This window comes from Anolis sagrei, chromosome 6, assembly GCF_037176765.1.
Source record: "Anolis sagrei isolate rAnoSag1 chromosome 6, rAnoSag1.mat, whole genome shotgun sequence".
In the NCBI taxonomy this organism is placed as follows: Eukaryota; Metazoa; Chordata; class Lepidosauria; order Squamata; family Dactyloidae; genus Anolis; species Anolis sagrei.
This window is the reverse complement of record NC_090026.1, coordinates 6,709,960-6,723,610: the sequence shown is the minus strand read 5'-3', so window position 1 is coordinate 6,723,610 and position 13,651 is coordinate 6,709,960. Positions and strand designations below refer to the sequence as shown.

Here is a 13,651-nt window from a genome sequence, read left to right as displayed (position 1 = left end):
AAGGCGCTGTACAGACTGCGCTCTGGCACCATGAGATGCAGAGCCAACCTTGAGAAATGGGGCTACAAAGTGGAATCCACGACATGCGAGTGTGAAGAAGAGCAAACCACTGACCACCTGCTGCGATGCAATCTGAGCCCTGCCACGTGCACAATGGAGGACCTTCTTGCGGCAGCGCCAGAGGCACTCCAAGTGGCCAGATACTGGTCAAAGGACATTTAATCAACTACCAAGTTTGCAAAATTTGTGGGGTTTTTTATCCGTTTGTTTGTTTTGTTCTGTTAGAAATGTAATACAATGGTATGGTTGCTGATGACACGATAAATAAATAACCCGCACCTTAATCAGGTCCAGCAGCAAGGACGACTTGAACATCCAATCCAACTTCATGTCCTCATTGCGGAGCAGATCTTCCAGGCTCCCACGGGTGCAGTGCTCAGAGACGATGGCAAAGATCCCACAGTCGTGGAAGAAACCAAGGAAAAGGTTTACGTTTTCATGCCGCAGATCCCGCAGCTGAAGATAAAAGCAAAGCAAGTGGGATTGTGGGGACAAGGGTGGAAAGTCAGTCACAGAAAGACATTGAAGCAGCTGTTGCAGGAGTTTCCACGAGAGGGAGTTGTGCTCCGTCTTAGTGCCGCAGAATTAGCAATTGAACTCCTGGCTTGAGAAATCCCTATAACAGGGATTCTCACACTAAGGCCCAGGGGCCGGATACAGCCCTCCAAGGTCATTTACCTGGCCTTCGCTCAGGGTTTATCTAAGCCTGAAACGACTTGAAAGCACACAACAATAACAACAACAATCCTATCTCATCAGCCAAAAGCAGGCCCACACTTCCCACTGAAATACTAATAAGTTTATATTTGTTAAAATTGTTCTTCATTTTAATTATTGTATTGTTTTAAAGTGTTTTTTGCACTGCAAATAAGATATGTGCAGTGTGCATAGAAATTTGTTCATTTTTTTCCAAATTATAATCCAGCCCTCCAACAGTTTGAGGGACTGTGACCTGGCCCTCTGTTTAAAAAGTTTGAGGACCCCTACCCTATAAGATAAGTGTGAAAAAAAATTTCAGTGCATTGGATAGACAAGGGGTTTGCTTTGTGGTCATTTGAGAAGATTTTTTACGTATTTCCAAATATGATTTTTAGCTATCCAGGAAAGCTGCAAAAACTTAAATTATGTATTGTTTTGTTTGAAAAGTGGAATGAGAAAAGCATTAATTGGTACCATTGGAAGGTATGTGGCAACCCTAATCTGTGCAAAGATATTTCAGTTTAAAATACGATGAAGTGAGGAAAAGTCAGGTGGTTCATTCTCATGTTGGAGGCTGGGATATTTGTGGGGCTTGAAAAATACTTGGTGGACTGTTTCACCTAAATTAAGACAACTATCACATTTTTGGGTTGTTGTAGGTTTTCCGGGCTATATGGCCATATGTCGTTTTGCCTCCATCTATGGCAAGCATCCTCAGAGGTAGTGAGGATGCTTGCCATAGATGCAGGCGAAACGTCAGGAGAAAATGCCTCTAGAACATGGCCATATAGCCCGGAAAACCTACAACAACCCAGTGATTCCAGCCATGAAAGCCTTCGACAATACATATCGCATTTTTCTTCCTCTCTAGCCACAGCACATGGGAGATATTACCTCCCACCCCCAAGATATTCCACAATTAGCTGAATGTAATACAAGGAGGCAGTGCTCACCTTACAAAAAGCTGTTTTGGTCGAGGGTTTGATTTCAGTGTGGGACTCTCCTGGGAATTTCTTCAGCCACACCCAGTCGCCCTAAGAAGAAAGGAAGAAAGTGGTTGCCCTTCATCCTTGAGAACACAGAAGAAAGAGGGAAGTAAAAGTCCACATCCACAATTCCAACACCCTGAAAAATTTGCAGAAGAAAGGAGAGTCAGCTGGCTTTCAAAAGGAAGCCAGAAGAACTGAAAATCAAGCCAGAAGTTAATAATATGGAACCCTGAGGACCAGATTTATAAGGTCTAACCTACAAGAACTGCTTGACTTGGGAAAGGAATGAAGTAAAGCGGTTTACGAGGAAAAACGTAGCTTTCCTATATTCCTAAAGCCTTTGTGATCTAAGGGCAAGGTGGACAGTCACCCTCCTTGTGTAGTGATCCAGAATTTAGGGGCTTCTCCATATGCCTACATTAAAAGAGACAGGGTGTTTTCAGATCTGGCACCATGACTCGTTTGAACTAGTTGCACTCCTATCTTGGCCTTAAGCAATATGTCCTAGTTTTTTTCAGGAGGAGGAGCTCAATATCTGACAAAAGAACTGCTATATATTAGTGGAATGTTATCTTGGTGAACTTAGAAAACTTCACTGAAGAGCTGAAATGAGAAAACCTCACTGAAGAGCTGAAATGGGTGGCATGTGGGCAGCAGTGCAAAGGAAACACCCAAATCTACATTACCCTACATCTCTACAATCTAAAGACATTCATCAGAGAGCCGTTCAGCAGTGGAACTCTCTGCCCTGGAGTGTGGTGGAGGCTCCTTCCTTGGAAGCTTTTAAACAGGGGCTGGATGGCCATCTGTCAGGGGTGATTTGAATGCAATATTCCTGCTTCTTGGCAGGGGGTTGGACTGGATGGCCCATGAGGTCTCTTCCAACTCTTTGATTCTATGATTCTATCAATGTTGGTAGGAGTTTATATACACACTGGACATTTCCATCTCAGTGGGAAAGGAGAGAAAGCGTTCTCCATCATCAACTGCAGCCATTACTCACAACAGTAGTACAGGATAAGAAGTAACTCAGTGTCGAGGTGGGTGTTGAGCTTGCTGTGGCACGTGTGTGTGCGTGTTATCCTTGCTGAGAGGGCATGACATCAGAGCTAAAACACCAGATCAGCGACATGAGTTTAGCTGGGTTGCTGTGAGTTTTCTAGGCTGTATGGCCAATGATACACCTGCAGCATTCAGAAATGCAGAGAAGCTAAACTCATTGTGTTCTCAAAGGCATTCATGGCCAGAATCACTGGGTTGCTGTGAGCTTTCTGGGCTGTATGGCCATGTTCCAGAAGCATTCCCTCCTGATGTTTCACCCACATCTATGGCAGGCATCCTCAAAAGGTTTGTTCTGTCACACGCTGGGCCTGTAATAACAATACTTTTCTATAGGACGTATACTTTAAGCCCAGCAGAAAGCCAGGTGTGCCTCAAAGAGAGGTTCTCAGGGATTTTTCTGAAGTGATTGTCTTTAGAGTCTTTAATGATACAACTGTCTTTATTATGGAACAAACAACAAATCTTCAATGGTTCAAACAACACTTCAAGGCTTTCTTAGTCTAGTCCTCAATGGGCTGGCACCTGACTTTAATTAACTGAACCTTCTCTGTAGGAAAAACCCTTTTTAACCTCTCCCAGGCTGTTTGCTATCTATGCCTCATCGGTGTGGGTCCTACTACCAATTCCAAATGCGTCTGGGTATCGAGTAGACCTACCAGCCGAGGCTTGAAGATATTTCAGCTGGAATTCAGTGGATCTGTAGTGCTGTCCTCCCTCAGAGAATTCTTTGAGAACTTCAAGGCTGTTTTCCCTCTGTTTGCTGAGAGGCTGTGAGCTCTCAGCCAGAGCCTTGGGACCTTTTCCCTGGAATTTCTTTTTCCCTGGATAGTCTGTTTCCCTGGATGCTCTGTTTCCCTGGATGCTATTGAGAAAAGAAGCTTTTCTACGGGATGAGCTGGTCTACGTCCTATAGTTTAGCTTCCTTGTGTGAGACTGACCAAAAAAGTCTCCTTTCCCTCCCAGAGCCCTGAACAAGGGACGGAACCAAAGCTTAATTATGATGGACTGGAGGCCTGCCCTATAACTGCAAACAGATAACAGAAAGAAAATAAAGTTGGAGCTCCTGGTACAGCCGTACCAGCACAAGGTTGCTCACATCTATAACACAACCTCTTGAGGATGCTTGCCATAGATGTGGGTGAAACGTCAGGAGAAAATGCTTCTGGAACATGGCCATACAGCCTGGAAAACTCACAGCAACCCAGTGATTCTGGCCATGAATGCCTTCGAGAACACAATGAGTTTAGCTTCTCTGCATTTCCGAATGCTGCAGATGTATCATTTCCACTGCATCCTGGGAGAAGTGAGTAGTGTTGCCAAGGTCTCTGAGGGCATGGCAGGCATTTTTGTGATGTAAGGTACCTTGGGGCCTGTACAAGGAGAATGTATAAATATATGTGTATTTATTTTCTATTTCCTTCCACTGTGTTTCAGCCTTCCTGTCACAGGCTGTCACACTGAATATATTCCGCTGGCTTAGTTGCAGGTAGCATATCTCTAGAGTTGGCACAGGACAAGTGCAGGGTTGTTCAGACCATCTGCTTCCACTTTATGCTGTTTCCACCATCTCCAATTTCTATTTTTATGTTGCATTTTTTAATTGGCTTACAGGCCTAGTTTTTAAAAGCTGGCTTTTTACCTTTAAAGCCCTGAATGACCTGGAAATCTGGCTGCCAAACAGAATGCTTCACCCATACATAGAATCATAGAATCATAGAATCAAAGAGTTGGAAGAGACCTCATGGGCCATCCAGTCCAACCCCCTGCCAAGAAGCAGGAATATTGCATTCAAATCACCACTGACAGATGGCCATCCAGCCTCTGCTTAAAAGCTTCCAAAGAAGAAGCCTCCACCACACTCTGGGGCAGAGAGTTCCACTGCTGAACGGCTCTCACAGTCAGGAAGTTCTTCCTAATGTTCAGATGGAATCTCCTCTCTTGTCGTTTGAAGCCATTGTTCCGCGTCCTAGTCTCCAAGGAAGCAGAAAACAAGCTTGCTCCCTCCTCCCTGTGGCTTCTTCTCACATATTTATACATGGCTATCATATCTCCTCTCAGCCTTCTCTTCTTCAGGCTAAACATGCCCAGTTCCCTAAGCCGCTCCTCATAGGGCTTGTTCTCCAGACCCTTGATCATTTTAGTCGCCCTCCTCTGGACACATTCCAGCTTGTCAATATCTCTCTTGAACTGTGGCGCCCAGAATTGGACACAATATTCCAGATGTGGTCTAACCAAAGCAGAATAGAGGGGTAGCATTACTTCCACATACCCACATGAATCATAATATACTTGGGAGGGACTCCTTTCTGCCTTTCTCTGAGACAACTTACCATCAGGAACTACTTGTCATTGGCACCCCAGTTGTAGAATTGCCCTCTTCAGAGGCTCATCGAGTGCCATCAATCTGGTCTTTTTGATACCCAAGTGAAAAGCATTTTTAATAACTTGCATTTCACAATCTGAGCCTCTCATTGTGAAAATCAGTTATATTCAGTTATATTATGAGATGCAAGTCTGAAAAGGAAACCCCAGGCAGATGGGTTCAGACTCTATTCTCCTCAGTGATCAATTTTGCAATCAATCATTTGCATTGATTGCATTGGTACCTCATGTCCTTCTCTTTCCTCCCAGACTTTTTTTCCTTTTCAAAGAAATTGCTGGCACTTCCACCCATACATATTTGAGTTCTAAAGCATCTAATTCCTTCAGTGGATCTAGAAATGACTGGAAGAGAAAGTCTGGGGACTCCCTAAAAGCTAGAAGACTTTGGTCTAGCCAGTACCTAGAGAAGAGAATATCTCGGATCCCTCTCCCCCACACACATGTGTCCCTGTAATTCAAAACAGAAGAGGATGCAATAAAACAAATATATACACAGGAATCAAATTTAGAGGTACTTGGTTTTCATCCCCCCTTTCGCCATTACAATTCCACAACCTTGAGAGAGAGAGAAAGAAATGAAGAAAATACCAAGAGGTCAAGAGCTTTGGAAAGGTACTTTCTTTGAAAACCAACCCCCAGAATCTGCTACTAGCTTGGAGATCCCGAGAGTTGCTCTAAAGTAACTTTCCAAAGTCCCCAACGTATCTATGAGAGCATAAGGAGTCACCATTTGCTTCCTTCTCCTCGTTGACTCCCAGGAACAAAACAAAGGAAGATTGAAGAAAGAGACAGCACTTCTAAGGTTGCTATGGCATATGTTTTGGTGATTATTAAACTGCTTCCTACTACAATGGTCTTTCCAGCTATATCCCCAGTACATATTGCATCCTAAGACAAAAGGCATAAGAGCTGGGATTTCCATCAGAAATCACAACCAAGAATGGATGGGTTTCCATCTCCTTGAAGGCTTCCCTACCCTGGCAACCTCCAGATGTGGTGGCCTAAAATTCCAGGAAACCTCCTCTAGCATCAGAGTAATATTTGTTTGTTTGCTTGCTTGCAAAGTAATGTTTGTTTGTTTGTTTGTTTGTTTTCTGAAGGACAGACAAGAGTTTGACTAAGTGATGCAACAGGCTGAAGTCAAGGAAATTAAATTATTATTGGATTGTTGTAGGTTTCTTTGGGCTATATGGCCATGGTCTAGAGGCATTCTCTCCTGACATTTCGCCTGCATCTATGGCAAGCATCCTCAGAGGTAGTGAGGATGCTCACTACCTCTGAGGATGCTTGCAATAGATGCAGGCAAAACGTCAGGAGAGAATGCCTCTAGACCATGGCCATATAGCCCGAAAAAACCTACAACAGGCCAGTGATTCCGGCCATGAAAGCCTTCGACAATACATTAAATAATAATAATAATAATAATAATAATAATAATTATTATTATTATTATTATTATGTCACTGTAACTAGTTTAATCTTTCATCGGATATTTAACTTGCTATTTGGTGGAAATATTCAAACTAAGGAACCTACATGAAGAAAAGCAGCACTCAGAACTTGAACTTCATCGAAGAAAAGAGTGAGTTAGAAATTCAACATGCAATTTTGCAATGCTTTTTAAAAGTAATCAGCAGTCGCTCCTTGTGATATTTGCTGCATGAATTATTTGGTTGTTCACTGCATTTTCCTTACTCTCAACATTTTTAATGGAAAAAGAAAAACACGAAGTTTGCAAAATTCCTATTAAGTCCTCTTTTAAAATGCCTAATTTTAAAACTAAATTTAAAAATCAATGAGAAAAGTTGCATGGTGTACCAGTATGGTGAACGTCATCTGTCCCCACACATTATATATTACTTTTGAAATTACACTTCTTTTCTTCTCTATCTCCATTTCCCTCTCAAAAAGTTATTGTCACTTTAACTTTTTATATCCAAGTCCTGTTTATATATATACTGGTTTGTAGTTGACTACTACAACAACTACTACTAACTACTGGTTTGTAGTTAAATGTCATATATATTAAGTCTAGTTGTATCTGACTCTGGGGTGGTGGTGCTCATCTCCATATCTAAGCCGAAGAGCTGGCGTTGTCCATAGACACCTCCAAGGTTATGTGGTCAGCATGACCGCATGGAGCGCTGTTACCCTCCTTCAGTTTGTGTATATGTATTTTGTGTATGTGTATATGTGTGTGTATATATTTGTGTATATGTGTATTTATGTGGTTATGCGCATACGTTGTAATGTATTTTTATTTTATTTTTTGGCTTTTTAAGTCTCTCCTGCTGTGTTTTTCAGTGTTTTAATGAGCGATGGTCACTTGTTGGCTTGATAGATGTATTGTGTCCAAATTTGGTGTCAATTCGTCCAGTGGTTTTTGAGTTATGTTAATCCCATGAACAAACATTACATTTTTCTTTATATAGTTGAATGACATTTAACCTATTGATCTACTCACATTTGCATGTTTTCAAACTGCTAGGCAGAAGCTGGGGCTAACAACAGGAACTCACCCTGCTCCCCAGATTTGAACCAACCTTTTGGTCAGCAAGTTCAGTTTAATCTGCTGCACCACCAGGGGGCCTGTGTGTGTGTGTATGTATACACACACATACACACACACACACACAGGCACCCTGGTGGTGCAGTGGGTTAAACCGCTGAGCTGCTGAACTTGCTGACCACACACACACACACATATATATATCTGTATGTATATGTGTGTGTGTATGTGTATATATGTAGGTGTGTGTGTGTGTGTATAGGTAAAGGTAAAGGTTTTCCCCTGACATGAAGTCCAGTCTTGTCCAACTCTAGGGTGTGGTCCTCATCTCCATTTCTAAGCTGAAGAGCCGGCGTTGTCCGTAGACACCTCCAAGGTCATGTAGCCGGCATGACTGCATGGAGCACCGTTACCTTCCCGCCAATGTATTTTTATTTCATTTTTTGGCTTTTTAAGTCTCTCCTGCTATGTTTTTCAGTGTTTTAATGAGTGATGGTCACTTGTTGGCCTGACAGGTGTATTGTGTCCAATTTTGGTGTCAATTCGTCCAGTGGTTTTTGCGTTATGTTAATCCCACAAACAAACATTACATTTTTATTTATATAGATGAATGACATTTAACTACAAACCAGTAGTTAGGCTTGGACGAAAGGGCCAAACCATGCCTGAGACATGCCTTTAGTGGAAATGCAAGATGCATTTCATATCAGTATGGCTGATGCAATCCTCCGTCTTTATCTAACCACGCCTGAAGCTGACTAATTCTTCCCCATCGCTGGCTCTCTTCATCGCAGCTGATCCCCTGATCATGGCAAGCTTTAGCAGCAGCAAGCCGTTGCTTCTTATATCTCTCCACAGCGGATTAGCAGCCAACGCTTCTTTCCATGAAAAGTCTCTTGGGCACCATCAACACATGCTTAACCTCGTCTCCTTCAGAAACTGAAACTGTCCGAACCCCTGAAAGGCGGTCTCATGCATTTCAACTCCACTGAATCAAAACCGAGTAATGTTTTTTTTTTCCTAATGGAGCATCAATTGTGCTCTTTTTTAACATCTCTCCACTGCAAAAGACAGATCAGGCAGGATAAAAAATGGGAGGAAGAGAAGGGTTGGTCATCTGTGAAGGAGTATCTTTTGGCAAAGACTGGAGGATGAACCAAGTTACCTCCAAAACTTCCCCAAGCAGAAAGGCAAATTTCAAAAAGTATTATTTTTTTCACTAAGCAAATGCTTCATTTGTTAGAGAAATATCAGGGTTTAATTCTAATGAAATGTCATGTTTAGTCATATATAAAACTATACAGATTTAATGGATTGATTAATCGTTTTTTAAATAATTATTGCTACTAGTTTAAATTATTCTACATCACCCCAAGTACATCAGATATAGGGTGGGATGACAGATTTTGGTTTAATAAATAAGCTAGATCTGATTTATTCCACCAAAATATTTTTAAATTGAGGTAGTAAAGGTAAAGGTTTCCCCTTGACATTTGGGGTGTGGTGCTCATCTCCATTTCTAAGCCAAAGAGCCAGTGTTGACCGTAGACACCTCCAAGGTCATGTATCATCTGGGGAGGCCCTGCTCTCGGTCCCGCCACCATCTCAGTCGCGTTTGGTGGGGATGAGAGATAGAGCCTTCTCCGTGGTGGCCCCTCAGCTGTGGAACTCCCTCCCTAAAGAGGTTAGATCTGCCCCCTCCCTCCTGTGTTTTCGCAAGACACTTAAGACTTGGCTGTGGGAGCAAGTGTTCGCAGAATAGATGGTTTTTATTGGCTTGGATGAGATTGTATGGACTGTATTTTTTGGACTGATTTGGAACACATTTTAAACTTGGCAAACTGATTTTAAATGTATATTTATTATCATTTTATGTAATTTTGTATTTTATTGGTGTTTTTATATTGTTGGAAGCCGCCCTGAGTCCCTCTTCGGAGGTCGAGAATAGGACGGGATACAAATGTTCTAAATAAATAAATAAATGTGGCTAGCATGACTTCATGGAGTGCCGTTACCTTCACGCCAAAGTAGTACCTATTGATCTACTCACATTTGCGTGTTCTTGACCTTCTAGTTTGGCAGAAGCTGGGGCTAACAACGGGAGCTCACCCCGCACCCTGGATTTGAACCACTGACTTTCCAATTAGCAAGTTGTCTTACTGTACTTCCCTCACTACTCTGTCTCCTATGAGTTTATCCCTCACCAATATTTCATTTTCTTTTCCTCATCCAGAGTTTTATCATTTTATATTGTACATGTGGCCTGCTCATTGTGATTGATTTTTGATTGCATTATTTTGTTCTGTTTTCTTTTGCATTGTCTTATTGTATTTTGTATGCTTTATCTATTTTATTGTGATGTTAGTTCTGTTGTTTTGGTTTTATTTTATTGTATTTTGCTTTAATGTATTTCTAGGCTTGACCTTATGTAAGCTGCCTCGAGTCCCCTTTGGGGAGATGGTGGCGGGGTATAAATAAAGATAATAATAATAATAATAATAATACTTTATTTATACCCCACTACCATCTCCCCAAGGGACTCAGTGCGGCTTACATGAGGCCGAGCCCACAATACATCAGCAAAAAACAACAACAGTAATACAAAACAATAAAATAAAACTCATAAACAAAAAATAGGCAGTAAACATCAACAATAACACAATAACATTAAAAACCTATGGCTGGGCCAAATGTAATAATTAAAAATTTAAAAATAATGCTGAGCAAGACCAGGTGAAATATAACTAGGATAGAATTTCGGAAAAGAATGGCGCGTACAGACAGTCCTAGATCACTAATAAAGTGCAATTAGGGCCATAATGCTGGGAGTTTCCTTATTCTGGGAAGGCACACTGGAACAACCACATTTTCGGGCTCCTCCTAAAGATTGCCAAAGTTGGGGCATGCCTGATGTCCTTGGGGAATGAGTTCCAGAGTCGAGGGGCCACCACCGAGAAGGCCCTCTCCCTTGTCCCCACCAATCGCGCCTGCGATGGAGGTGGGAGTGCAAGCAGGGCCTCTCCAGATGATCAAAGATATCGGGTGGGTTCGTACACAGAAATGCGGTCACGCAGGTAGGCAGGTCCCAAATTGTTTAGGGCTTTGTAGGTAAGAACCTGCACCTTGAACTGGGACTGGAAAATGAATGGCAGCCAATAGAGCTCCTTAAACATGAGGGTTGACCGCTCCCTGTAAGGAGCCCCAGTTACCATTATTATTATTATTATTATTATTATTATTATTATTATTATTATTATATTCAGCAGCTCACCAGTTTAACCCACTGTGCCACCATGGGGCTCCTGATCTAAATTGTGGTAAATGCACTAAAAAGAATGTGCTTATCAAAAATCAAAGAACACAGTCAGAACTGCGTGCAATGTGAGATGATCAAAAAGAACTTTCGAGCCTGAGTGGACTTTAATTTGGAGACTTCTCATTTCAAAAACCAAGTGTTGAGCCTTCAGCCGTTCCCAGAAGACTTTCCCAACAAATGACCAATTTCCATCCCCTATTTTTAGCTTTGGTGGACAACTCTCCTGCAGTGGAGCAATGACAAGTCTGGAAAGTGGGGGAAAGGTACTCAACAAGTGCCATAGCCAACATGTTTCCTCCTTTCGCTTAGAGAGGAGCAAACCAAAACAAAGAAGAACACCTCGCACAGAAGGAGAAAGGTACAAGAGCGAAAAGAAAAATAAAGTCCAAAGTGAAGGAGAGAAGGGAACGTAGCAAACCAAAACTAGAAGGCAAGCGGGGACGGGCAGAAAGGCACTGCAAAGAGGCCTTTCGTCCAAACAGGACTTACCTGGACCGCGGCTATTATGCCTTGGCTGTTAAACAAAAGAAGGAGCAAAGGGAGATGGCTGCTGGTTTTTGGCTTCTCATCACCCTAAGGACAGGAGGAAGCAGGAGGTCAAAAGAAGTGATGCTGACGGAATAGGGACGGAGAAGGTAGAGAGGACGACCCAAACTCAGAATGACAGGTGAGTGAGTTGAGGGGAAAGGAGGGGGACTAAAGCTCCCGCACCGCGTAGCCCACTACAGATCTTGGGAAAGTTTGCCGATTTTGGACTTTGCGCCCAGAATCCATTAGCCAACCCAGTTAATGGCTTCTGGGTGCTGAGAGACCAAACACAGTAAACTTTTCCAAACTTAGTTATCAGGAAGTATGAGAATGCCTCTGCTCTAAACATGCGCAAAGTGCATTTTCCCTCCCAGCTACAAATGGCAAAGGGCCTCTCATGTTAGGCTTGAGGCCGCGGTATGTCTCAGCTTAGGAATGCAACACTGATATTTTCTCAGCCATCGATCACTCTTATTGCTTCTTCTTTTTTTAAAAGAGCTGTGGAACGAGGAAAAAAAGCAGTGAGCGGGGAAAAGATGGAAACGCTGGCAGTGGCGGGCAGGCTGAAGTTCTGCCAACTAGGCTTAGGTTCACAAGGATCTTAAGAGATGCCTTGATACAGAGTGCAAAAAATTAGACTAAAATAAAATAAATAAGGAAGATCCTTTCATGAACCAAGAAATACCCAGCAGAGATTATGTTGGGATAGACAAGTGAACAAACGCCGGCAGAAGAAGATGGAGACGCCAAGGCCGGTGGCATCGGGCAGGTAAGTCCACACTGAGCCATCATCTTCATCCATTGCTATGGTAGCCACCTGTTTTGTCTCCACACTTGATACATCACATGCCCAAGAAATTCCTGGTTCAGTGTTTGGGATTGAGGAGGGATGAGGTGGCTACGGATTACATCCCTTCCTGACACTCTGGTGCCGGAAGAAGATACGAAGTGAGGAAAGGGAGCAGCAATAGGGAGCAGGAAGATATGCCGGCAAGCAAAGCCATGGTGACGGAGGCTGTGGGGTTGCTGAGGGCATCACTTCTCATGGAAGATATGCCTGGTTCTGCTCCCTGGGTGCCTAAAGCCCTCTCCCTGCAGCTGAGCCAATGGCAACCACTGGCCACTCAGTCAAAAGGACACCCAGCTGGACTGTCAGGAACGGTTGACAGGAAGTACATGAAAGCTGGACAGCAGCTATACCAGTAAGGGCTTGGTTCTGGGACACTATGAAGATACAGAAAAAACACAGATGGTCACACCTCATATTACGAGGGTTGAATGAAAAGTAATGCCTCCACCTTCGTATCTCCTCAACAGATGGCAGTACTGGTATGCAGCAGGTACTGGCTTGTTCAGTAGACTCTCCTCTGCAGTCCCATTTTGGCAGGAAGTTTTAGCATCGAACGGTTGTGTTGTTAAAGTGTGAAGTATGGAACCCTGAGCAGACAGTTGGTCAATGCGACTTAAGTTCAGTAGACTCTCCTCTACAGTTTCATTTTGGCCGGAAGCCTTAGCATTGAACTGTTGTGTTGTTAAACTGTGAAGTATGGAACCCTGCGCAGACAGTCGGTCAATGTGACTTAAGTTCAGTAGACTCTCCTCTACAGTTCTATTTTGGCAAGAAGCCTTAGCATTGAAAGGTTGTATTGTTAGTGAGAAGTATGGAACCTTGCGCAGATGGTTGGCCAATGCAACTTAAGCAACGTGCAGTCATTGAATTCTTGACAGCAGAAGGTGTCACCCCAAAGGAGATTCATCAGAGGATGCAAGCTGTTTATGGTGTTTGTGTTGATGTGAGTACTGTGCATCATTGGGCGAGAAAGTTTAAAGATTTTTTTTGTTGTGTCAGGAGGATCCTGTTGTGAGAGAATTGGCAGTCTGCAAGGACGTTGCCCAGGGGACGCCCGGATGATTTTGATGTTTTATCATCCTTGTGGGAGGCTTCTCTCATGTCCCCACATGAGGAGCTGGAGCTGATAGAGGGAGCTCATCCACCTCTCTCCGGATTCGAACCTGCGACCTGTCAGTCTTCAGTCCTGTTGGCACAGGGCTTTAACCCACTGCGCCACCGGGGGTTAAAAGATGTTGAGGAGACACCTTCTGCTG

The 13,651-nt window shown here is 43.1% G+C and overlaps 1 protein-coding gene across 1 annotated transcript in view; it reads right to left on the bottom strand.

Annotated features, from left to right (window-relative positions):
• The window catches only part of GUCY2D (guanylate cyclase 2D, retinal), a 105,082-nt gene that overhangs the window by 20,400 nt on the left and 71,031 nt on the right, over positions 1 to 13,651 (bottom strand). The window contains exons 8-10 of the mRNA XM_060779926.2: positions 11,507 to 11,590; positions 1,713 to 1,793; positions 340 to 516 (exon numbers count right to left, since the gene is read on the bottom strand). Coding sequence (XP_060635909.2) covers positions 340 to 516; positions 1,713 to 1,793; positions 11,507 to 11,590 — 342 coding nt within the window. The remainder of the gene's footprint in view (positions 1 to 339; positions 517 to 1,712; positions 1,794 to 11,506; positions 11,591 to 13,651) is intronic.